At 39.6% G+C, this 27,489-nt stretch overlaps 1 protein-coding gene across 3 annotated transcripts in view; it reads right to left on the reverse strand.

Annotated features, from left to right (window-relative positions):
- Window positions 1-3,492: 3,492 nt before the first annotated feature.
- The window catches only part of EGLN1 (egl-9 family hypoxia inducible factor 1), a 38,174-nt gene continuing 14,177 nt past the window's right edge, over window positions 3,493-27,489 (reverse strand). Inside the window, exons 2-6 of one of the 3 annotated variants that reach the window (XR_012463655.1) lie at window positions 12,505-12,624; window positions 9,788-9,924; window positions 8,341-8,408; window positions 5,774-6,196; window positions 3,493-4,196 (exon numbers count right to left, since the gene is read on the reverse strand). Coding sequence is in view for 1 of the 3 variants with exons in the window: in XM_074164109.1 (XP_074020210.1) it covers window positions 6,132-6,196; window positions 8,341-8,408; window positions 9,788-9,924; window positions 12,505-12,624 (390 nt within the window). In the remaining 2 variants the exon portion in view is untranslated. Of the gene's footprint in view, window positions 6,197-8,340; window positions 8,409-9,787; window positions 9,925-12,504; window positions 12,625-27,489 lie in introns of all 3 variants that reach the window. The other 2 variants (XR_012463654.1, XM_074164109.1) reach the window with 2 other exon arrangements.

Raw genomic sequence — 27,489 nt, forward strand, 5'->3', positions numbered from 1 at the left:
GTGCCCAGCACCACATTACTGACTATTATGTTGTGGCTGGGGAAGGGGAAGCGAAGGGAAATAAAATATGGCCAATCTGACAGCTCAAACCTTGCTCTTCACTATTGGAACACCATCAAGTGGACTCTCATCTCAGAAAACAGATTTGGTCATTACCCACGGCCCCAATTCCCTTTGCCAAATGCTAGTGGTGTCTATAATCACATTTTCCTTGCAGAAATATTTCCTCCTTGATGTCCAAAGATGCTGCCAAGCGCTCAAATAAAAACAGTTCTTCTGAAATATCCTTCCATTCCGGTAACCCAAGATACCACACTCACTCACAGCTAAGAGTGCACTTTTCGGGTTTGGGGGTGGTGATGCTTAGTTTGTTGCTGGTTAGGGCGCCTTTTTTTTTTTTCTCTCCTCACCTTTTTTTTTTTTTTTTTTTTAAACACATTCATTCCTATCTACACTGTATGGAAAAACTTCTCAGGATGGCAACAGCAATTAATCAGGCTCCAAAATTCTGGTTTCCTTAGGGCTGCGACCATGCCCCCTGCTATAATGCAGTCTTTATTAATAGCTTTTTAAAGCTTGCTTACATATGCTAATGTAAGCAAAAGACATTCGCAACCTAAGTGACTTGCCTTAAAATAGTTCTGATTTTTTTTCTGCTTGGCTTTTTGTTTGACCCTTGCCTTCTTTAGGTAGTTAAATACCAGCTCACAACCCAATACAATTTTCAGATACTAGGCTTTCTGTTTGTGAGTAGGAGTCAAATCTCTACATTTTAGTTATTCTGGATTCATCTTTCATTTAAAAGAAAAAATAAAATTGAACCACATCAGCCCTTGAAATGACCCCAGGAGAGGAACTGGTTCCACCCTGACAAACCACACTGACACACAGACAGGCCCACAAGGAGTACTGGATCCACACGGTGAATATTCGGAGATGAACTTTACTTCCCATCCCCAAATGCATTTGAAAAAGAATGGGTTTCCAGTTTAGACACTGCCCTGAAGCAGTGAGTCAGCTGTGTGCGATACTGGCAAGTTGTCAGTCCATCCGTGTATTTTACACCCCTCCCCACTGAGATGTGAAGAATGCCCTGCAAACTTTTAGCCGTGTGCAGATAACTGGGCTATAGGTTAAATGAGCTGGTCACCTTTCCCAGCATTTATCACCATGTTATATACAAAGCAGTTATAGGAAGTTCTCCTGAACAACCCATAAACCATTACCAATAGAAGTTTAATCCTGAGCGGCACACGTAGGAAGAGGCAAAAAAAAAATTAAAAAAAATCCCCAGAGTCCAACAACTTAAAACTGGAAGACAGGGAAATCAACTCCTGGTTCAAGCAAAGAGTTACAAACTTCTCATCCTCAGAGATAAAAATACGCTATTTTGCAACACGCATCCACAAAGAGAAAGGCAGAAGGGATGCATCAACAATTGTCTTTCCCGAGGCAAACATATTGTGTATTCTTTCTCTTCACACTTCATGTTCCTCCCCAAAGCAGACGCCTATCGCATATTTTTTCCTGGCATGTCCCATATTCCTCATACCCACCCTCCACATGTGTTTTATCTTTGTCTCATGCATCAGTCTCTTCCTGTCCTGCTTCTATTCAATTAATTGCTTTCTCCCTGTCCTGCTAAGTACTTCAGTCTATCCCCAATGGGCTGGTGATTTGCATCTCATCTGCCCATTCCACTTTCAGAGTCAACTTTTAGTCCCTGGCTTGTCCGTCTGGGAACTATGGGCACTTTTTTTTTCCTTATTTCAGGAAAGGGATAAACATGCTGTATATTCACTCAACTTCAAAGCGATGGGGAAAAGCTTGATGGAACTGAGTAAGTGGTAGCAAAAGTCAACAGAGCGAATTCTCTGGAACTGGTTTTGTCTGGTAGGACAGAGGACCTTGAACCTGCTTCTGTCAGCTGCTGTCCACCCCCACCAGGCAGCGTCAGGCAACTCAGATTCACCAGACGCTCTGAAGCGGACACAAGTCTTGCAGCAGTCTAATACCAGAAACAGGCTTCAATGCATTTGCAGCAATTATTTACATCCGAGCTTTACTTTACATCCACAAAATAGCTAAGTAAATATTGTATGTGAAAGCTGACTATTGGAGACTGTGGATCCATACCCTCGCCCCCAAAGAAAAAAGGAGGTGAGATCCAAAACCAAGTCTCATGAATTTTTTCAGTCTTCACTGCTGAGTACTCATAAATTCCCACTATGTATTTGCATGTGCATGCAGCTATCTGCATATCTACACGCCTGCAGGCAAGATACACACGCCAGGCATCCACTAGACATCCGGGGTTTTGAGATTTTCAGTTTGCTCTTGTCACTTAGCAGTCTCCCCTCTTTTTCAAAGCATTCAGCAGGCAGAAGAATGGTACTTTCCAGCCTCATTATACTTATCAACGTGACTTAAGAGATGTGTGGTCTTTCCACTCCTGACCTTAAAGTGGTCAGCACTGCCAGATGTTTTATGTAAGATTTAGGCTGCCAGCAAGCTTCCTCTCAGATTTGCGTCTTTCTTTTGAGAAACACCCAAGAGTGATTTCATCTTTCCCTGCTGCACTGTTTGACTTTACTATACAGAACGATCCCCCCGCATATTGTGCTCAGTGGTAATTAAAAACAACATCAGGTCTACATAGAATGGTTGCAAGTGCTAGAAGGCTTCTTCCTTGTTGAATGTAAAACAAGGATGGGGAAGAGAATATTTCAAGAGGACATGTAAGAAGTTATACAGCGCCGAAGCATGGAAAAAGCCTCAAAACTCTTTGGGATCAGCTCAGTCCTGCTGCAGCCTAACACACTGGAAAGAGCAGAACTGAGCACCACAGGTACCCAAGTGCCAATAAGGCTGACAGACTCACCTGGAGCTCCAGGTAACTCTTCCTGGACCGGTACAAGATGGTCAAGCACACGCAGGGGGGCTTCACAGGAGTTACAGCAATGGCAGAAGCACAGCCAGCCAGATGTAGACTCTAACATTCTTCTGCCATTTTCAAAGGGCTCATAACTCACTGCGAGTCACATAAAACTGAAGAGCTCCCACTAAACCTTACAAATCCTGTTTGAAGAGGACGTTAGTTTTGCACCTCATGTACCTGTCAGAAAGTGGTGAAAAAACTAGAGCTGCCTCTAATGTCCATCATCAGTCTCCAGTCAGCCTAAATGCGGTGCTGGTTTTGAGGGAGAAAATCATCAGGAAAAACAATCACCACACCCAGGTAACTGTAGGCTATCTGAAAAAACAGCAGACCCTTCTCCAGACCAGGAACAGCTCCCACTAAAAAAAACCACCACCAACAAAAAATATGACAAACACAACCAAAACCCAAAAAAACCGCACAACAAAACAAAACAAGAAAACCCCACAAACCCACCAAAAATCCACATGCTCCGCTTGTCAGGGGACATTTATAAATTTGTTGCTAAGGGTAGTTTTTAAGTTACATAAATTACAAATAACCACAGCTTCAAGAACCTTTATACATCATCTTTTTTAATTAGATTAGCTTTACAAGCAACTTGAGAGCTCTCTCATAATGAACACTGCTTTTCAAATTACACAACTTTATAGGCAACCTGTAAATGAATCCTGAATTTCTTTGCCTGCTATAGATAAAGGTCTCATATTTTACAGCTGGCTAACATCATGAATAAAAATAGCATTATGAAGCTTTATCTTTAACCAGGACTAGACACATACAGATCATAAGACAGTTTAAAAAATAGTTTTAAAACAACGACCTGCTTGATGATGCTCAAGACTGAATATTCAACCGACATGAAATGAACAGTTTCTAAAGGACATGGAAGAGATGGCTGACCTGATTTGTTGACCCTATTGTAATGACTTACATGGAGTGAAAAATTAAGCACTTTTTAAACCTGTCTGGCAAGCACAAACCTACAGTGTGATTAGAATTTGATACGCCGTGTAACTGCAGAAGTTTGAATTACAGAGGGACTGAAATGAGTTTAAAGGCTTATGCTTACATTTCTAGAACAAAACCAACCAAACCTCTGTTAAAGTAGAACTAAAGAAGATGAAGTGGAAGAGGTGGCTTTTTTGCTTGTTTCACTGGTAGCCTAAATGCACTGCAGACCAGACAGTAATGAAGATTTGCACTCCTTGGCCAGGTTGGCAGAGGCACTTACAGTAAAGGTATCCTGTCTGTTTTTCTGGGAAGAAAAGAGGAAAGAGGAAGAGAACTGTAAAGGGCAAGAACTTACTAAAAAAAGGAAAAGCGAAATCAAAACAAAACTGGGATTTCTGTTGGTTCTCCTAAATGATATACCGATACTGAATTTTTTCCCCTTTCTGTCAGTTTGTTACTAAACAATTAGCTTTTTCATGTTTTACATGAACAATAGTAATCTTTTTAATAAAAAATTACTGAGCTTTCCATAGAAAAGGTCTCTAATTGAATACAAACTATACAGATGCTAAAATTGTCACAAGTTGTAATATATACAGAAATATTTCTGTACACTCACATTGTTTTGGCTAAGTAAGGAAATAAGGGACAGATAGAAAACTGCAGTGGGTAAGCTGATCAACCCCCAAACTCCTGTAAATATGAATGCTGTCTTTTATAGGTTTGCTTTTGTTTTCTCAAGCTTTTAAAGCTCAGGAAAAAAAAAAAAAAAAAGAACAAAAAAAAAAATCAGTGTCCAAACCATCCATTTCTTAAAAATAAGAATATCAAAGTTTCTGCACATCTCACTTTTATTCTGTGATGTCCCCTTTCCTTGACAAAATGAAAACAATGTCAAAGAAAATAAAAGTTTTCTTACTAAATATATACCTCAGTATTGGTCAAAGGGCAGTGCCTTTTTGGGGAAATCCTTCAGCACAGTGAAAACCTAAAGATGTATTGCACAAGGAGCCTACAGTGATGCACTTCAGCTTCAGTGTGCTGACCATCTCCTTGATACTATATAATAGATCAAGGTGTCAACTTAGAGACTGCTTGGGACACCAACATTTGAAAAGGAAATTAAAAAAAAAAATGTGAATTTTAGATATTCTATTAACTTATATACAAAGGAAAGGAGGGTGGCAAGTATTCTTTAGAAAAGGGAGAAAGCTCAAAATTTTCTGTCAAGTACATAAGGAGGTTCTGGGTACCTCTAATAGCCTAGGAAAGCCCTTGTATATTTTTGTAACTTGATGGTATTTACCAGGTCCCCAAAGCCAATGACAGCAACCGATAGTGTCAAGTTCACTTAGTGCCAGTCACTTAAAAAATAAACAAACCAAAATAAAACAACCCCAAAAACCAAACCAAAAATAAACAAAACAGAGACAGAAACTTCCCCTCTGTGGATTCAACATACAAAACCACAAACTGAATGTTACTAATAGCGAGATACTGATTTGCTTCTGTTAATAAGGTTCAGGAGGACATAGTCAAAAAAACAATACAGCAGCAATCTTTAAAAGTTAAGATTAGTGTGAGATATGATATAAAACAATCAGGTTCTTAGCTGGTAATTAAAGTGCTCCTTTTCTGACTTAAGGTGTAAAGAAAATTAAAGTGATTATCAGTTACTGGCAACCCTTACATTAAATTAGGTCTTTCATGGCAGAGGAGAACAGTATGAACAGTTTTACAAAAATAGATCCATGTGATTTTGGAGAATACTGTAAATTTTTTTTCTTTTTTTTTTTCAGTTTTTCTTTTTTTTTTTTTAAGACTCAATTTTGATAAACTGTACCTGGTCATACAAAAATTACCCAAAATTCAAACTTTTACCATATAAAAAAAGGAGAGATGAATTGGATTCAGCTGGATGACAGGTCTGGCAAAATATAAGGATGAACAAATTCTATGTAGGGCACTTATTTATGTCCAGATGCATATGCTGTTTCTTACTGATTGCTTATCTTCTTCACATAAGCAGTCACAGGCCTGGAGTCACAATCACATAGTACAATGCTTCAGCAGTCAAAGAATCTTCTATTTGATGCAACATTGAAACACTGTTTGCTTCTTTATTAAAATGTTGTTTTGTTGTTGATTTTCCTTTATCTTGTTATTCACATTCAAAAGTTAATAGATAGCATCAAGATTTATCAGGGAGAATAGCAAGGGGAGTTGCTAAATCAAAGGCTTATAAAACGTCTTTCCCAACTGAGTCAGAAGGTTTATTAAGTTCAACCCTCACACCTTTTTCACCTGCAGAAATATGAAAAGGAAATTGGTATTATTTTTCAGCACTTATCAAAGTACAGTCTACAGAATTGCTACATTGCCTTCCAGATTACTTTTAAGAGAATACTTTGAAAATTGTCTAGTACATATGATCTAGCAAGTTACATTATTTTTGTATATATGCTCTGTATCCTGTGCTCTGTAAAGTTAATGAGCTGTGGTTACTCATCATCTCTGAAAGCTGGCGTTTATTTGGCTGCCCAAGTAGAAAACTAGATACTTCACATGACATGTGCAGTTTTGAAATTCATCATTTCAGCCTTTACAAGCAAAGGTAAGCTTTAAGGTAAGCCTCAAGTGAGAACTTGAGGACATTGTCCATTATTCTGGATCAGAATATCCAGAGTTTCTGGATATTTACCTTTGTAAAGAAATTCTGAGGGATTTTTAAAATGCAGTGTTCCATTTGACTTGCTGCTAAAAATAAACAAAACAAAACCTATACCTTTTCTGTCCTTCTCTCTGAAAACTGACCTTCAGGTACTCCAAAAAAGCTTGACTCTCAAAACGTTAACAGACACAGTACCTCATATTCAAGAAATATTTGCACATATTCTGTGTGGCTTTTGTTAGACTTACACTGAGCCAAAAATGAAGAGTTTTCTATTTTATGGCATTTTATTCTATAACTGTATATTATAGTATCAATGGAAAATAAAAAGCATCTTGCACAATTCTTGCTGCAGATTAAGAGCAAAGAATGAGATTTTGATGGGAAATGACACTGGAATCACAATAATACGAAAATATAAATCAATTACAGAGCAAACTGATACCGAAATTTAAACAACGCCTCCAACCCAGCCTTCCTTCCTTAAGTGCCTGCAGTTTAGGGGGACCCTGGAAAGGGAGGGCGGTCGGGGGGCAGCACCTCCCCTGCAGACACAAGCCCAGCCGGACCACTTCCCTGCGCTCTCTCCGAACGAGCAGCAGCTGAAACTGCGTGAGATGACCACAACAGCTCTGATCCAGCGAGGCTGGCTCCAGGAGCTGAGCGGTCATGCGTCTGTGACGCCAAGCTCAGCTTGCAGACAGACAGACAGGCTTCCTGCAGAGACCAGGCAGGCGTCATCCGGCATTCCTGACCGCCTGGGAAGTCACCGTGCCTGGCAGGGCATGCGCCACCGAGCAGTGGGACAGGACAGCCTGGCCGGCCGGAGCTGAGGGACTCCCCCCACTTTCTTCGCAAGCCAGGCAAGAGCTGCATCGCTTAGCGCTCCCCAAATGCACAAAGTCATGGCTGCACCAAGGGGGACTGAACTAAACTGCAGCTTTCGCAGCCGCTACATAGCTCTGGGGCTACTCATGAACTCCGGATGCCTCCCAGTGATGAATCTCACTTGGAAATGATAGCCCATGTCTTCAGCATCATCGGTTTCAGAGCTCTTGATGAAACCGTGGAGAAAATGGCCCAGTGCACAAGTGCACCTGTGGTATACCTGATTTTGGTTTATTTTTAAACTACTGTAACAAACACAAAATTGTGATGGCAATTACAAGAATGACAGAAGTCCTAGACCATTTCTCCTTATAATGCTAATTTGAACAGGAAAATTAGATCAACTTCCTCTTGAGGGAGAAGCCAGAAAAGGAAAACAGATGCTAGATATGTGGAATTGGAAGTGGAGGAAGTAGCTCCATGCTTTGATTCCAGATTTTAATTTTAGGCTTTTGTTTTTCTGATAGAGAGATTTTCTAGTCCAGTTAAGTTGTATTCACTTGTGGAATCACTATATTTGATCAAAACTATTTCCACGGCTCTCAGTTCTGCAGTGCCTCACAGTCTCTGTTTACCCTCCACACCTATTAGGGAGGCAGGACTAGAGAGAAGCTGCACCCCCCCATATAAAAATACTGAGCAGCCTCAGGTCTCAGAGAGGAAGCGTTAGCCGGACAAGGCACTGACCTGGATTTCCCATGTCACTGCCCAGCAGCTCAACCACTGGGTCACCTTCCCTATCAAACCTGGCTCTCTGAGTTACACTGTTTTTTTCTCCCCATTTTTGTGCACAGGGTGGGCCGAGCAGGTGAAGTTGGACTACTTAGTTACTCTTCAGAAAAAAAAAAAAAAAAAAACCACAACACAGAAGATATTAACAAGAGATTACCTGTTAGATATTTTACTTTAGCTCGTGCTCTTTCATCTGCATCAAAATACCACACTGTTATTGCGTACCTAGGGAAACGGATGGAAAAAGAACTCCTGAACTATAAACAACAAAAACAGCAAAGCACTTGACATAAAACACAACCTAAATGAGATGGTACTGCTGCAGTCTGACAGAAAAAAACCCCAACATTTCATAAAGGACAAAGTAAGCAGGTTTGTTTTGTTATTTTTTCTATTAATAGGTATTGTCTGAACAGTCATTGAAAGGGTGACACTGATGCTGGAAGTTTACGCTGGTTTTTCCTGATGAGTTGCTATTACAGTTCTTGCCCAGAACCTGTAATACACTCTCTGTCCGTATCACCTTGCCCTCATCTTTTACTTTTCTCGGTCAAGTCCATCACTGAGTCACACTGCAAGAAGCTCTTTTTTTGGACGTTTGCCATACGGGAAGATTAACTATCTCTTCTTACACAGCTCCTCCGGTTTTCCACTGGCTGTAGAGGATTTAAATATGAAATGCCAGCTATTGAGAAAAGACTTTAAGGAGCTTTAGTAAATGGCATTTCACCCTCTGACTCTGCTTGGAGCACAAAGGGGGAGGGGAGAGCCTCCCAAAAGGCTGCAAAAGGACACGCCGATGGCAGTTTCAAGTTACAAGTTACGTCTTGCAAAGGTACTAGTGTTATCTCACAGCTCCAGCCAATGTTCAGTGCTCTGGCAATCCAAACGTGTTGCGACACGGGCAACAGGAAGTTTGGATCAAGGACTCCAATGATTTACCTACTGACGCTACCTGGAAACGCTACTCAAGATGTGGGGGCAGTGAATGCAGGTACCTTTAGCATCATCCACTGCCCTACAGTGAGGGACAAAGGAGATAACAAGTTCCTTCTGTGACTCAGACTGGGAGCAACTCCTCTAATACTCCAGAGAAAGAAAAGATTTGTGTATCAATGGTCATTTCTTCCCCACAGCCCTCTCCCAATTCCCAAAATAAACTAAGCCACCCCTAGAATAAAGAAGGGAGAGTGAACATAACTGTCTTCTAAGAACTCCCTCTGCTTCAACAAAAAGAGGACATAAAAGTAAGGTACCCAATCTTTCCGTAACACAGTAAGGTGCTAAGGACAGAGGAAAGGGACCACGATGGCTCTGTGTGCTCCTACCCAGTTTTCTGTCAAGTACACTCTGGTGTTTCCATTCCTCCCCTCCTACCAACCCAAGAGGATGTTTCTCCCAAAATAAGAGATCAGACATCAGTACAAACTCAGCAGCAGAGGATAGAAAAAAAAATCCCTTCTTGTCATAGTGCAACTGGAACTGTACATGGGAAGACCTGGGATCAGGTCATAATTCATAGTGTCACTCATTTCTCAATAGGATTCACTCATTTTTTTGATAAAAAAAGGCATCACGCAATATACAGAGTCCATTAGCCCTACCTTGTAGCAAATGCTGGCTGTACTTCATGAGGGTTGCGGCGATCAGACCAGAAGAATAGCAGTCTATCAAATTTGGGTTCAATATCAGCAAATTGGGCTTTACCTTCTGGAAATATTCGAAGGATGCCTCCACTTACCTACAAATTAAGTATTTAAAACCAGTGCTTGAAAACAATGTCTCAGTGTATTTAAAAGTACTGAATATCACAACTGAAAATATTTCAGCCACTTGGAACTGAAATAAAAGCTTATATCAGATGCTACAGAAATTATGAATCTACATTATTTTATGAATCTACATAGAATCATAGAATCGTCCAGGTTGGAGACCCTTGGGATCATCGAGTCCAACCATCTACCCTACTCTACAAAGTTCTCCCCTATACCATATCCCCCAACACCACATCTAAACGTCTCTTAAACACATCCAGGGATGGTGACTCAACCACCTCCCTGGGCAGCCTATTCCAATGCCCGACCACTCTTTCTGTGAAAAATTCTTTCCTAATGTTCAGTCTAAACCTACCCTGTTGGAGCTTGAAGCCATTCCCTCTCGTTCTGTCATTAGTTACCTGTGCGAAGAGACCAGCACCAACCTCTCTACAGTGTCCTTTCAAGTAGTTGTAGAGAAAGTTGTTCAGACTACATCTGTTGATACATTTCATTTAACAAAACATTCTACACATTTTTCACTGAGTAATTTCAGAATACTAGCAAACATTAAGCCTCAAGTCACGTTCAAGTAAAAAACTGTGGGTTTAAATTTGTTGGTTTTTAGCTGCTTTACCTACTTGCAAAAAATGGACAACACTGACTGATAATACACAGGCAGCTAAAACCATGCCAATACAGATGAGAGAAACATTGTATTTCACATCTGAGTTTCACCCTTTCCCATTAAAGAGATTGTTTCATTTAGCAGTAGCACGGGTTTATGTCATGTTTCTGTAATTATGACGAGGAAAGACTAGGAAACTTCAAACTAAAGCCCGAATCTGTATTACTCCTCATCAATTTAGATCTCTTTCAGGCTTTGAAAAAACAGTTGGACCTATCTATGCATGTCTAGACAACAGCACAAGCAGGTGCGGTTACTTAAGTCACATTAACTTCTTCCTACTGACAGTACTCATGTTGTTAAATCTAACTATAGATGGCCACCGTATGCCTTCATGAGAAAGTCACAACAGTGCAAGTACTAACAAGGTAAATTGATACAAATCACTGTTTTTTAATTGTGATCTAAATCAGTAAAACAAGGAGTGACAAAGTTTGAGCTTCTTTCTTTGCTAACCAATATAGTTGGTACTATATTAATTTGTAATTAAAAATAGATTTTGCAGGAAATTAAATACCTTTGTTTATAAATTAAATATCCAGCCAGTAAATTTTTCTCAGTTATTGTGAAAATGCAATTGCCTTGACTTTTACACTCTCATATTCACTCTATGATATATACACTCTACGTATTCATTTTTTTTCCAGGAGAGAAACAGTACATCAACCAAAAATTCCCCAAAAAACTGCATTTTAAGGTGGTCTGTACAACCAGTGCACTTACATGAGAAGATGCCATCATGGCAAAAAAAGCTAGTAATTTATTTTCTAACTGAAAGATCAAATTTGACATTTGAAAAAACTAGTCAGAAAACTTCAAGTGCATCCATTTCTGACTCAGCTTTCTGATCTACCAGTTTCATGCGTGTATGTTATCAGTCTCATTGTCTCATCCAGCTCTTATAAAAAATGGATAGCACTCAAGAAAAGCCAAAAAAAAAAAAAAGAAAGAAAAAAGAAAAACTCTCAGCTGCAATCTGTGTTATCCGTACCTGGTGCATTCGATTCACAGAAACTGAGTGCTTACATGCTCCTCACATGCTACTTCCTAAGTATGATAGAAGTATCAGTAGGGGTTTTTTTTTTGGTTTTTGTTTTGTTTTGTTTTTTTTTGTATACAATGAGAAGAAACTTCTCCCTATTTAACTGCACAGCAATCAAGGAACAAAGATATCTTTGCATTATTCTCTCATGCTTTCAATACAGCCAGTTAGCTACATCCACTCTTCAAATCTACCTAATAATTCTTATTAAAGTTACTTTATCAGAGTCACTATATCTATGGAAAGTTTCGAGTTATTTGTAGTAAATTCTTAGACCACTTGAACTGTGTTATAAATCCTTATCTATTCTACACCCTGTATCTACAATGACACAAAGACTTGTGCTATAGACTGAACTATAGTAATACAACAATAACCGTAACACTTGGCTTATATGAAACTGCTCCCAAGCTACAGTGTCCTTCTTTTTATAAGCATACTCAATTTCTAGTTGCACAAACAGTAAACTGAATATTCAACATGAATATAAGAAGAAATAAACTAAAAACGATCCGTGGCATAATCAGATATTTATGAAACTTGGATACTAGCAGGTACTTACATGTATAATTAAGAAACATACATGAAAAACATGTAACTTTCATTCAGTCTCACTGTCAAGGAGGTGTTGCTGGCTTCATTTAAAACCTTGAAAATAAAAGTACCATGTCTATCTGCTCTCACTAACTGCAGTATCAGTGGGGCAAAGGATAACCACAGTTCATGTAAGAACACAACTAAGGCACAGAAATAAGGACATGAACAATGACTTGTAGTAAAGGTGCATTAGCCAAGCATATGTAAGAAAAAAGGCTATAGAAAGAAATTATTGCATACCTTGGCATCCCAGTCTTTATTAAGATAATATATACACGTAACACATCTTCCGTCTCCATTTGGATTATCAACATGGCGCACATATCCTGTTCCATTGCCTGGATAACAAGCCACCATAGCCTAGAGTCAAAGAATCAAACGGGATAATTAATTTTATCTGCATTTGAGAAAAATGTCTACATTTTATCTGTATTAATTCTTAAGTAATTCATACATAAGCAACAGAAAAAATAAGTTACAAATAATGGGAAAAGAGTTTTTTATCTGTGTTTTCTTTCTAGTTAAAACCTGGTTTTGAACATAAACAGATGTCTGCCACAATGGCATGAAACACATGGAGAGGAACACTGTTAATTAAGGTATGGAAGGTGGGGCTGCTCTTATGTTGTGACTAATCCTTCAGACTTCCCTCCCGTGAATGAAATACAAGAGAGGAAAAATGTCTTGTGTATAATTAAATTGCATGTGCTCTCCTTGTGATAAGAATACTCTTTTTTTTTTTTCCAGACTCAAGTTCAGAGACAGCTATCTTTTTTGCCTTTTTTTTTTTTTCTCCTGTGTTTCCAGTGCAAAGAATTCCTCCTCAAAATGCAGTGTCAAACTTTATTTTGAGGAGACTTTTTAGACAAGACCATTAGCCCATTTAACTCAATCAGTCCAAGTGCATTCTTGGGCTTGTGTTTTGTCCTGTACATAGGTGGTCTTTGAACCTTTGTTGAAACAAGCCTACATGTATAACAAAAACATCCTTTTTAGTCAAGAAGTGAAAAATCGAAAACAGACACCAAACAGCAATCCGCAATAACCTTCTGACATCAAACGATTCCCAGTACAGTAGTATATTTTACTTTTCGTGCTGCACTTAGTTCAGCTGACCTGAAAGACCACTAGACAGTGTTCTGGATTTTGAGTCCACACACACGCGGATGTGCATGTGAAACAAACTGGCCATCTTGCTAGCCAAAGATGGTCCAATTAGTTTGATTAGCTATCAGTTTGCATGGCTGGTTTGTTGTACAGCACATCCTCATATCTTTATGCATTTGCTGGAAACAGTAATGATTTCAGGTTTTTGAAAGAGATCATAACAAAGTTTTCCAGGCCAAGTCACCCACTATCACCACAGCACTTAGATGTCTGCAGTGACAATATACTGCAAAACGTATATTGCATATATGCTTCCGCAAAAAGTCGTAACATTAAAAGAAAAGCAAAAAAGGTAATTTCTACCAACTATCCATTGCACTACTAACCTCAACCCTTGTTGTTTAAAAAACAAACCAAAACTTTTAAACACAATCATTCCTGTCTAGATTTGTTTGTTGTTAGAATTTAAAGTCAGACATCCAGACTTCAAACTTTCACCTCATTTACATAAAATATGTTTTCCAAATAAACTGTGAAAATATAATCCATCAGATTAAAAGTATATCAAATCAACTTTTCAGTGTGTTTTTTGCTTTATGCTGATGATTTTTAACTTTTCCTCCCCCTTTTTTTAAATGTTAACAAATAAAGCTTTCCACAGTTTGCCCTGTTTGCAAGAAACTGCTTTGAGTGGGCTGAGAAACAAAACACTTGCAGTTCAATCAGTAAGATATTTGTATATCACATATAAGCAGAATGGATTTTGCTATAGCAGCAAACATTTTAAATCCTTATTTCCATATATACTCTACTAATGGAAGAAGCAATTTTTTGGTAGCTCCTTCTAGGCAGAAATAAGAATACGGTATTTGCCAAATAGCACTGTGGCTAGAAAAAAACCCTAAAAATTAAGACAAACTTCATTCACACAAGATGGAAGTGACTACACTGCAAGAAAAGTACTCAAAACTACAAAATTAAAATACAGTTGTAATTTTGAGATTGGGCACTTCAGCTTCTCAATCTCTCTACTGTAATCACAGTGTAGTCATCATTGCAGGTCTCATGTTATGTAAACATATTACATGTACCAAGTAATGTGACCTAATATTTGGCAAAGTCATTACTTATCAGTTTTGCTGCAGGAAGATAAACCCACAAAAATCAAAACAGTGAGTTAAAGATACCAAATAATGCAATACGGGTTCTGTAATTTCCGTTCTTACAGAGAAAAAAGGAACAAAACAAAAGCGAAGCTGGGCTGGAAGAAGAAGATATTCAGTTTCCACTGAAAGCCAATCCACTTGAAAAAAGGCCCATGTACCACTTAAACCCTATCAAGCTCTCACAGACCATGAACAGTGCTGAGAGCAAATCCAGATCCAATCCTCCATCATTCCTAAAAACAGGAAAATTATAATTTAAGTGGTTTTGCTGAGAAGTACCATGTAAGTTAAACCCCAAAGTTAGTTGTTGCTCAACATCTGCATGAAACAGTTACTAAAGCTCATTCAGTATGAAGAAAGCATTGAGACTGAATAGCCAGAGCAATGCCAATTCTCACTAAAATCATTTCGGGTTAGACTCGGGTATGAAAAGGTCTTCATGCATGTAAATGACCAAAACATCTTTCACTGAGCTAAAAAACCTAGCATTGAGAGTTTAGGATAGCTCCCAGGTCTCCTTGGCCAATACAGAGGTTTTTTTTCCAAGGGCACACTTGGTTGCCATCTGTTCCTCAAAAAGATAATTTTGCAGTTAGAGAAGCATAAATTTGCATCCTATTGCCATAGTTTCCTTTATAAGGTGCTGAAATGGGTACTTGTTCTCTTTGCTGAAGGGAAATCAAGAAAAGAATCTTTAACATCAATGTTGCTGAATAAAAAGAGGACTAGTAGCACTTTCTGGAAAGTCTGGGGAAAAGCCAGTTGTCACCAATTTAATATAAAGAGCAGCCATATTCAAATTCCACGTCAGAAGCATTTTGTACAATCATTTGAGTCTAAAATACTGCCCATGTATAAAAAAGCCCTTGTTTTTTACTTCAGAGTCTGAAAACTTCTGCTATCGTTAACTGCAAGAGACGAGAAACAGTTTCGCTGCGATAACTTATCTAATATGTATTTGTTATAACAGTAGGAATGACTCAGCCTTTAGCGGCAAATTGGAAAGCAAACAAATTCACCAATCAGCCCGTGTAGCATAATATACATTGCTTTTGCCTGTTAGTGTGGCAATTCTCTCTCCCCAATTGAACTATGATAAGGAAAGTCACAAAAGGTAGCAATTTACAGGGCATGGGAAATATATTGCTTTGTGAAACAATACGAGGCTAGTTTGTGTTAAACTGTCATGTACTGCAAGATTACTCACATGGAAAGGACAAAAAAGTGACCCACATATATAATGAAGTCACATAGTTTTGTTGTTTTACCATTTTACAGTACACATAAGCTGACAAATATACGTATGTCAGGCAAAGCGAAAATGCTGGGGTTGTGGCTTTTTTTTTTTTTTAAATAAACCAAACTATCACTGTTAAGCACAGCCAAAAAAGCCAGGCATTTGAGACCAGAATGTCCAAAATTCCTTAGCAGTTTAGGCTATGAACAATAAAGTTGTTAGCTCTCCAAAATAGCGAGCTGCTTGTCTCCTCAGTTCTCTCCTAAAAGTAACAGATGAATTCAACTCCAGTTATTACTTGCACTTTCTTAATAGAAAATAAGGTCTCCCTCTTTGTGCTTCTTGGGCATTACAACTTTTAAGCATTCAGTAATCTTCATTTCTGCAAATAATATATTTAAATCACACACTGGATTTGTTCACTCTCTGGATTCCTTTGCAAACACTTTTAATATTAACCTTCTTTAACCCAGGAGCATTCTCTTGCAGTCTGAGCGCTCCTGCCGAGCACATGAGCGCTGTCCTAAGATACCCTCTGGAATTCATGAGTAATAGAGAAAGCATGAAAGCGCCCTCCCCTCTCTGCAATCCGCCCAACTTGTGTCTATCAAACCCAAGCACTCACACACTTAAGAAGCTGCTGATCGCTCATTCACACACAGATGTTCTCTTTGCAAAATGTTTACCTATGGAAAACTAACTTTAGGCTATCAGCCCAAACAAGCAATAATAAGTTGTTAACAGAAGAATTAATTGAAACTACAGATTTATTTTTTTTTGCTAAGCATCCGCATCATTAGTGTGTCAGCCCTTATTCCAATTAGCAATTAAATGCACGAAGGTAACAGCAGAAAGAATAAACCGTAGTCCATAGTTCACAATCATCCATCAGTTCAGACACCCAGCCCTGGGAGGCACAGCACATCAGTGCAGCACAGAACGCGAGTTCCATTAGGAGCAGCCTCGATCCTCTTCACAGAGAAGTATCACAGCCTCACCCATATATAAAGAAGGAAAATTTGTAGGTAAGCAGACTGAAGCTTTGTCCTCTGTCCTCTCCACTCCTCTCACAGCTGGATACCCACAAGTTTAGGTATTGCTTCTTAAGAGAAGTAAGCAATAGCAAATTCTTAGGATAGAGGGGAAAATACCAGTTACACGACAACATCGAATTCCTTAAGGGGGAGGAGGGTTGGGGAAACCAACCCCAAACCACAAACATAAAACAGAGAGAGGACATGTGTCATATTAATTTATTAATGTGAAATAACTTTATTGTTTAGCTCAGATTAAAGAAAGCTGCATCAGTCAAGGAGATGTCACTTTTGCTGTTTGCCAAAGGAACTGCAAATCTCAGTGAGCAAAACAAGACGTCTAAATGTAAGAACGATGACTTCCTACCAAAATTCATCAGATGCTCTCACAAAGACTTCACTGGAAACCCTTGGCATGGGTCAAACAAAAAAAGAAACAACCACCACCCAACTCTAAACCCACCACTATAATGAAGAACCAAAGAGAAAAACGAAAACATCTGACCTGTCCCTGACTGGTCCATCCGTGATCTGTTTCTAGTTCAAGAATTTTTTCATCCCTGACAAACAACAACCCTGAGGAAATACATTTCAGTTTAAGCACATCACTAGAATTTTTCAAAAGGTGTACAAATCGATAATCAAACTCAAGGAAAAGACTGTATTGGTTCTACCTTGAATGATCACAGTCCAGATGACTGACTTAAACCTGCTAATGTGGTACAACTTGGCTTGGATTCACAGTCTTCTCCTGCAAATTCTTCACAGAGATGTAAACTTGAAACACAAAGAAAATATCAACTGGGGAGAAACTCCTGTCAGCCTTACCCAAAACAGAGGAAGCTGAAAGGCAAAAAATAAACTCTTTGGGACACAGCTAATCCAAGTATTTCAATACTAACTTTCATCTGAGTAAACCTTTATGCTGATATCCTCCATGATCTAGGAGGCAAGGCTAGAGAACCAAGTGTTCACAGAAGTCACCACTGAAACTAGAAAAGCTGGAGAGAAATACTAGCACCTGTGAAGATGCCTTCATTAAAATTCAGGCCTTTCAATCAATGTCAACTGGAGAATCTGCAAGAGGAACGCAAACTATTGCTTATTGGCTTAAAAATTAAATAGTGCAGTACTTCACACGTCCCTAAGAGAGACTGGGAATCTGCAAATTTGACTTAGAAGCTAACATAAAGAACAGAGGGACGTATTGCAGCAGCCTTGAATCATTTGTCTTTAAGCCCTCTCTCCTAATACTAAGTTATCACCACAGCCATCCAACTTGTCTATTAGCAAAGGAGTATTTTCTGTTACATCTTACCTGCAGATTAAAACAAACAAACAAACGAACCAACCCCAACTACTTCAAATACCAGCTATTTGGGTAATCTTCTGGCAAGCACAGGGTAGAGCTGCTCTTCTAGGAAAAAAACAACTGAAGGCAAGGACCACAAGTGAGTGACCCCAGGCTGGGGTGACTACTCTCCTGTGGCTGAAGTTCTAACAGGCTGGACAAAGCTGCCAGCTCTCCAGCTGGCAAAGGGAAGGCAAACTGAACTGAGAATAGAGATGAAAAATGAACTCAGATAGGAAGGGAGAAAGGAAAAACTGAGAGTTGACATAGCTTCTTACACTATAAATAGAATCAACGCATAGCTATGTACATGGTTTATATCTTCCGTGAGCTTCTACGCAGTCCAGAAACTAATGGTAACCTGACCTACTTCGCTCCTTCCCAGGCCTTTCAATGCAATGGCCAATGCAAGATTTTTACTTGTTTTGACAGAACACTATTTCATAAGCATACAAAAATCAAGCATCATAACATAACAGCAAGTTTGGCACAACAGATTAATACTTTTACTACGTCGCTTATTTCCAACTTGCCAAATGTTTTCTCAGGCTGAAGTTCAGAGAAAGCTTTGTCAACCTAGCAGTTCAGTGGCATGCTTTTCAACTTCTCTTCAAATTAAATCATTGCCTTACTCTTCCCTTTAAGTGATGTTTACCTGCTTACAAAATTAATTTCACACACATTAATAAACTGACAGAAATCAGAAGGCAGAAAATGTTATGCTGGTTCAGTGGCTGCATTCAGCCCAGCACTCTGGGGCCAGAAATCTACACAGAGTTTTAATTTAAGCCAAACACCTTAATGTAATGAAGGTGCTACTCAGCAAACAAGCTCAGGTATTTCTTGCTGTAGCTGCATAAAGTTTGGTGCTCTCCCTTTGCCATTCAATTAAGTTGATTTCCAAATACAATTCCTTTCATTCACGCATGTGCATAGGCTCTAAGAAACGTTCATGAGCTTTTGCCCTGCTGAAGAAACTTGCATACAAATAGATAATTCATCAGTTTTTCCAAACGGCACAGAAAAACGCAGAACTGCAGTTGCTTAAGTCTTATACCTGGGAAATGACGGTGAATGAGGGATGAGTTCACACTTCGATGAATAAATCTAATAAGTTTGCATAGGCAAGAGAAGCTCCCATGAAGATATCAAACAAGAGCCATTAACCTGGGGGAGATGGAGGAGGTTCTCACCAAGGGGACAGAAGGTGAGTAATGAGCAACTGAAACCAGTGTTATAGACAGACATAACAGGAAGACTTAAAATACACTTCCTAACTCCCAGCTGAAGTCCCGCAGCTCCCAATGAGTCCACTACTGAGATAACAACATTTAAACATTAACGAGGCTCTGTCTGCTCTCTTGTACCTGAGCTTGTACAATTGCAAGTCCCAAATCTCCAAACGCAAAGAGAAGAGATGGCCGAGTCAACTTACAAGCTTCAGGGGAAAAACTAAAGATTGTATCTTTCTTAATAGTTAACCCACTGGCATTTTCCGGGCTGCCAGCCAAATTAGGTAGGACATGATTATTCTCAAATTTGTTTAAACAAAAGGTGCTCTTTTAAAACTCAACTCGTGAAACCGATGCAAATACCCTTGCAGTCCTATCTTATGAGGGCCTAGCTTCCATGAACTTAATCTAACTGCTTATTAGGAAAATAAATTAGGAAAATAAAACCAGGTTCAAATCTAAAAAAGTATACGTGCACTGGCTTAAACAGGATATTAAAAAAAGAAAAGTTTAGCTAATGCATCTCTGAATATAAACGTCTTCAAGCTTACACCATCTGCAATACCTTAAAAAAAAAAAAAAGAAAAAAAAGATTTAATATGAGCACATCCAACCTATGTTAGTGCTTCAAAGCACTAAATAGCTCCCCTAAGGTTCAACACGACACATTCTGATAGTTTTACTATAAACTTTTAAAAAGTCAATAACCTAGAATAAACAAACAAAAAAATCCCCCCCAATGTACCTAATTCAGGCTTCTCAAGATGACAGATGAAAAGCACTGTCACCAGGGACAGAAAGTTCTCTCTGAAAAGCCCCGACTTCGCAGCTGAGAAGGGTTTAAAGTATACTTTGATTTGTGTCAACCTAAATCTGTCTACATCATGATTAAATAAGTTGACCAATACACATCAGATTCAAACAACTGTTGAATAATGTAAAATGTGTTTGTAGAATTGGCCGTCCTCCATGGATAACTCCCCATTCCCTCCAAAAGAAGCAGACTGGTGACTCAGTGTTTTGGCGCTGTACAGATATTTGACAGAGAAATAAGTCAATCAACACAAATTTTAAGAGTCTGTTTTTAATTTAACATCGTAAGTGCTCTGAAATGAGTAATACCATTTAGAAAATAAGTACTTAGGAACTTCTCTTCTCCAAGATGGGGCAGAATGTTCTGCTCTCACATGAGACTAGTCAACTTACTAATTTCATTACTAACCATTCAGAAAGAGCGCAGAGAAGCAACATCTTTAAGAACTAAAAATAACACAACACTAAAACAAATTACAACAGTGCACTAAAATAGTAAGAAGTCTCACTCAGCTACACCACTTAAAATATATTCTGACAGTATTTTGTGCACACCAGATTTTCAGAGCCAACCACATGACATCAGAGGCACACTGATGATGACACGTGAAAACAAGTGCAGTTACCTATTTGTCGTGGTTTTGGCTGAATTTACCAAAACCGGACCGGCAGATGGCCCTTCCCCCCCTTCCCCCCCCCCTAAAAGAGGAGAGAGGAGGAGAAAGAGATAAGGAGATTCAGAAGTTTAGAATGAACTAAACTACTTTAATGAAAAATTAATACTAAAATAAAAATAAAGAAGAAAATAATGAAATAGATACAATATATACAAAACCGTATCAAGCTCCCAGGATGACAGTCACATCACCGGCAGGCACTGGGGAAGTCCCAGACTGGACTCAGTGACGAATGGGAACTGGATTCCAGCTCTGGAGTCAGGAACACACGGATCGGGATCAAAAGCAGATGAACAGACAGAGTCCTCTCTGGACGTCGGCCATCGCAGGAAAGGGCTGACCCTTTGATCCCTCAGCTTTTATACTGAGCATGGGGCAGATGGGATGGAATACCCTAGTTGGTCAGGTTTGGGTCACCTGTCCTGTCCACTCCTCCCCACTGATGTGACCCCTCTACGTTTTTTCCGCTTCCGACCCTCCAAGGGGGCAAATAACGAAATTGGCTGACCTTGGTTGTTATAGCAATAAGTATAAGCAAGGGCCTCCCTGCATACCGTTCCTTGGCATGGAGCACAAACATTGGTCTTATCACTCTGAGAACGAGCAGTTTTCTCCACAATATGCCGTTAATTTCAGAGAGTTAGAGGAGGCCTAGCTAGGATGTAAAGTTACAGAACAGAAAATTGGTTCGGTTTTACTTCAAACCGGGACACTATTGTAAGGTTATTTCATATGATCAGTGAATTTTTCAGTTGTGTGAGATCTACTGGATAAACTGAACTTCCATTACCTTAAAAATAAAGCATGCACAGTAACCCACACTTCAAAGCTGGAGATTTTTTTATACTTAACACCAGGAGAGGCTGGGGAGGAAAAAACCCTAAGGATTAAGGGGCGGTTGGTTTTTGTTTTTATTTTTAAACAAAATCTCACTGTAATAGCCGTGAAAGCGAATGGTTGAAAGATTTGGCATTTAAAGAATATCACTCATCATCACTACCATTCTCTCCCCAAAAGTACACATACTGAGACGCCTGGAACTTCTTCCGTATAGAAAATAAGAAACTATACATGATAGTTTTGCTAAATACTAGGATTTCTCTCTCTCTCTCAAAAAAGGGACATATTTCATTTCTTACTTAAAACTGTAATTTTGTTTCTGCTTGAAGGAGCAAAATAACTACATAACTAAAATCTAGCTTGTAGGAAAGATATCTTTATATAAATTTGAATGTTGTGCGACTGCATGGTAATAGGATTACATGTTTAGTACCATGGTTAGCCAGATCCTTGAAGGTACTTGTGTACTTTAAGTATCTTAAGTTCACTGCATCTACATGAACATTTACTGAAGTGTCCAAGTCAAGGTCTCAGCTACCACCTCTGGATTTTAACCATAGAAGGATTTACTGCCATAAACAGTATGCTGAGGAAAATGATTTTAAAATAGTTTTTAATGATATTTGCAAGGGGACATACAAGATTCAGCATGCCCACAGCATTCCAAACTTCACACCATACATTATAGCATTCACTCCTACTATTAGAGTCCAGACAATTCTTTGAAATTATTCATAAATTAAAAAAACAAATAACCGTGCACTGAAATGCTAATAGACAAAGCGCTGCTTTAATTTATATTAACACTGCCCAAAAGCTTGACGGAGGCTTAAAGCCAAACAGCAACAAGCAGTCTGTAATATGCTTTCAAATCACCTACAATTTAAATCCAAGAAATGCTGACTCTGCCCATACTGCCTTTTATGGGCTTTCACACATCAACTGTCTCCATCCAAGCCCTTCTTTATCATCCCACGATCACACTGTAATAGGGCCTGTCTCCCAGATGGTATAAGCAAAACTTGGGGTTTTTTTGGTTTTAACCAGATCACCCAGTGTATTCAGTTCAAACATAAGCAGGCATTACACAAATCTACTGGTGTTCCAGCTGTGTCAGGCTCCCTTCAGTGCTTGCAGAAAGCCTTAAGGAACAGCTGTGGCCACATGAAGTTAAGGGCTGACCATAAACGCCAGGAGCAGAACTGCTGACTTTGGACTGCGACTCCAAAATCCACCCCTTCTATGTATGTCCCAGCAGAGCCAGCCACGTTATTTCAGGTTAAGGAGGCGACGGGGAGGCTGCACTGGCTTGGTGCAACTGCTGGAGGAGGGTGGCTCAGGCACGCGATGGATTTGCTCCAGGAGTATGTGGCCATGTAAGCAGGAGAAAGATCTGAATGTACCAAACAGTGGCTCCAGGCAGCGAGAAACACCTGAGGAAACTGCCCATCTTTGCCAATACAAAAGCCCCACAATCATCTTAAATGCCAATACAGATGACTCTACAGCAAATTTATGCTTACGGCAGCAACAAGATCATCCTTAGGTTAGAACCTCCCACAGACAGCAGAGCTCCCTGGTGCTGCTCCAATAGGCTTCTCCCCAATCTCCCCATCTGTCGCAATCACGCCCCAAGCAACCAGCATGATGGAAAAACACACATCCTCATGCTTTGGGAAAAATACAGTGTGCTGCATTACCAATTATCAACTGATTAAAAGCAACCCACCTGGTTTGTTCCAAGTCTATTTATACTCTGCATTAGGAAACTGCTACGAAAAAAACCAACCCAGGCAAAAAAATTACCTATTTCCCTCCTTGCCACTATTTCAATAACAAAAATAATATTGTATATATTCATCAAATTATTCACCCTTCCAAAAAGGCAAGTAGGCTGCTTCACAGATCGGCCATTTTCCATGAAATACTAAAATACCTGTTGATGCTATCTGTCAAGGCTCCTGTCAATCACCATTGCTATGACTGTCTAACTTGAAAAGTATCTTGGTTAGAAGTAGGATGCTAACCTAAAACTCCACTCTAAATATCAGAAGGTGGTGGAACCAAACTCCACACGCGCTATTACGTGTATGAAACCTGACCTTGAGGGGAACAAGAAGAAAGCCTCTCTGAAACAACTTGTCACTGAGATCTTTTTCCTCTTCAAGGCATTCAAAAGAGCACAGAACCAGGACCTCTCTCCCCAAATGCCCACACAGAAAGTTAGAAATCCTAATACTGGCCGAGTTAGCATGCAGCCAGTATTTACATACTTTTAAACCTCTTGAAAGCACTGCATTTAGTAAAAAAGGGAAGCACACTGCTCCACACCCCACCCAGAAATGGTGGATTTCAGGACAGGACATGCACGCCTCATTGTCTCATGTTTCTGCAGAAAGGTTTTTGTGTCTGTCCTTAAAAATCCAATCAGCAGGAACTTTTCTGGTAAACCAAAGGGCAGTTAGGGCTTTACAATCTACCGTACTCATTGGGGAGAGATTGCAAGGATTAGCAATAGTAGCCTTGATCAGAGGTGTCCTGTCAGATCATGAGGACTGTTCCATAGGACATGTTTATGCAACCTACACTCCAGATCTGCAGAGCCTGAGTTTTATTTTTTAAAGCCTCTTCCCAGCTTTAAGTTGTAGAAAAAAAGAAAAAAAAGATAAAAACCAAATATGCAAGAACACAATTGATGAAAAACTGTTTGCCTCAGTCTGCAAACACCCTGAAACGGCTCAAGGATATGAACTCATCATCATCTTAAGCAACAGCAGTGGAAATTACTGATGGACAGATGATATACAGTGAAACGAAAGGAAGATGAAGAGCGAGAAGCAGACACCAGAAGGAACCGCAGCACTCACGAAAGCCTGCATTACTGTAAGGGGGGAAAATTATGCTGAGTACCACGAGAACTAAGGAACAAATGGAATAACAATCAATTCTGCAAAAGACTAGATTCCAGATTTCTACACAAGAAATCAGCTTCCCCTTCAAGTCAGCAGACAATCACTTCAGATTTCAGGCTTGGCAGAAGTGTATTTTTCAGCCATAGACCATTTCTTAAAATGAAATTTCTGTATCATTACTGAAAATAAACAACAGATCTTCTAAAACATGTATCTATTATTGTACAGTAATAGTAAACAGTAGTTTCTGCACAGGAGACAGCATTTCAGGAAACTACCCATGGGCAGCAAACTGACTTACTAACTTCTATTACATGTAGCAGATGGCCCTGTATCTTTATGCTAATGATACTACAGATTCCAGAACTCGCTTTGTATCCTCCCTGTCTTCTGGTGATCTGAGATGTGCAACCAAAGAAGAGGAAAACCAATTTTGAAGCCAGAGAAAGGCTGAAGGGAAGAAGAGGGAGGAAGAGGAGGAGTGGGTAAGAAACTGTGGATGGCAGAGGCGCTTGTGAAACATGTGCTGCGATAACGAAGGGAGCAAGTTCCACAGCATGGGTTTGAATTGCGACTGCCCTGCTCCTAACCCCGTGAAATCAAGCTGCAAGCACTAACGACTGAGATTCCCCATCAGGCATCAGCTATAATTGCTTTCCTGTATCCACCGGTTCCTTAATCAGCCACACTACAAAACATCTCGGACACCAGAGGTTACTGTCAGCACACAGAATTGCAACTGAAAATAAGAAAAAAGCCACCGCTCCATGCACAGCACAGTACTATCATGCTCATATCCACCCACTGGGTGCAGAAGGCTGCTCACATAATCTGTCTCCCAGATAAAATGTTCACACAGAGTGGCCTTGCAAAAAAGCCAACTAGAAAAAAAAAAGGTGAATTCAAATTGCATGTGCTATAGCAATAGATAACTGCAGTGTTCCTAACACATTCTTCCATTAGTTCAAAATTGAATTGATTTATTTCATGTTTTAAATCATTACCTAGTTTTTGCTGGAGAGTGGGTACACACAGAATTATTATATATGAAGATTTAGCTTATATTTAATTATAAATTCTTCAGGTAAAGCATTGTTTTTGCATTGCTTGTTTATATGAGCCAAACGGGTTTCAAGTCTATAAGCAGCAACACATAACTATATTATATGGCTACTTAAAAACAGTTTAAAACTAAATTCACAAATGGGAAAACAACAGAGCTTAGGATTCAATCCAAAACCACCACAGCCCAGGATGTTCAAGAGGAGCCAGCAGTGTACCATGACATGGAGTGTACCGGGAAGAAAAGCAGCCCAGGCTGTACTACCAGGAGCAGAACCCGCAGACTGAGGGAGGTGACGATCCCCCTCACCCAGCACTTGTTGGTCCCCAGCCCCTACCACTGCACAGGGCTCTTTCAGGTGCAGGGCTTTGCTTTTGCTCTTGCTGATCTTCATAAAGCTGCTCCCCAGCCTGCCTGTATCTCTCTGAACGGCAGCTCTGCCCTCAAGCGTATGACCAGGCCCCCAGCTTGGCACACACACAAACCCCCGAGTGCCAATAAAAGACTAGTATTTTATTCCCAGGATCAACACAAGCAATGCTCTGCAGCTATCAGCAAGACTACTGAAAGTTACTCTAGAAAACAAGAATCTTCTTCCCCTGTAAAAGCAACCTCAATTAAGGGTTTGAAAGCCAAGATAACTCTTCCTCGCAAATGAAGGACAGCTGACAAAAAAGTGTAATGGGTTTTTCAAAGGGAGAAACCTCAAAGGGACTCCACCTTCCTATCACCGGCAAATTCTGCTCTCCACTGAGCACCCCTGAATTCCTTCACTCCCTTTGTAAAGCTGAGGTGGGGGATGTGAAGAAAAAAGAAAAAAAAAAAAAAAAAAAGTGTTTTGGAATTTTCCCTCATTATAAGGCAATTTTTACTCTGGGGTCTTACTAGGGAGTTAACTGCCAGTTGAACTGTAGAAGCCTCAACGGTGAGGAAGGGTCATTTCTTACTAGCTTTGTCTTTCAATGGATGTAGCTTCAAAGTAGCAGGATCTGTGTTTAAAGAAATTAAAAGGCACGGTAAAAAGTGAAAGTCAGAAGGAACATCTCTGCAACATCCATGTTGCTATATAAGATGACAAACTGAAAACAAAGGTAGCTGACAGAATCTTCATCTACATTTCTTGTCCTGTAGAGGAATATTATTTTCTGTGTTTGCAAGGCTCTTTACAAAGTTGTAAGATTAAATAGGTAAAAATAATGTATGTTTATCTTATTAATACCTATATAACCTACAACACAATTTTGGCGTAGCCTTTGGCTCATGAGAGAGACCACTCCTGTTTTCTATTTTTGCTGAGGAAAATGACAAAGTCAGGACTCCAGTCTAGGAACTCCTGTGTTGTTCTTGAGTCTGTGCCAGGTGTTAGCAGGCCTTCGGGAGTCACTACATGTCATTTTGTCCAAGCTGTAATGGAGATTAAATAAAAAGTTACTTGAGGCATTAATTTTAATGCAAAAATTAGACATTTTTATGTATAAAGCATTTTAAGCATGGATCTTACTCCCGAGGCGTTCCGAAGTACTGGAACAGGCAAAGCAAATAGCAATAAAATAGTAAATTGCAGTAGGAATTTCACTACAGCAACCTAACCTCCTTTCAGTGAAAAATGAGAGTTACCAGCAGGATCCCCATAGGACCTGTACTTTTCAGACACGACCTGGGAAAAGGAGGTGAGCAGCAGAGTGGCAATATTCATATGCAATATGGATATATATTGCAGAATCCATCCTAGCCCTGATTGCAGAAAGTTGCATAGAAGGGTAAAATGATACCAAGTGCCTTGACAGCAAAAT

This window comes from Numenius arquata, chromosome 2, assembly GCF_964106895.1.
Source record: "Numenius arquata chromosome 2, bNumArq3.hap1.1, whole genome shotgun sequence".
Lineage (NCBI taxonomy): Eukaryota > Metazoa > Chordata > Aves > Charadriiformes > Scolopacidae > Numenius > Numenius arquata.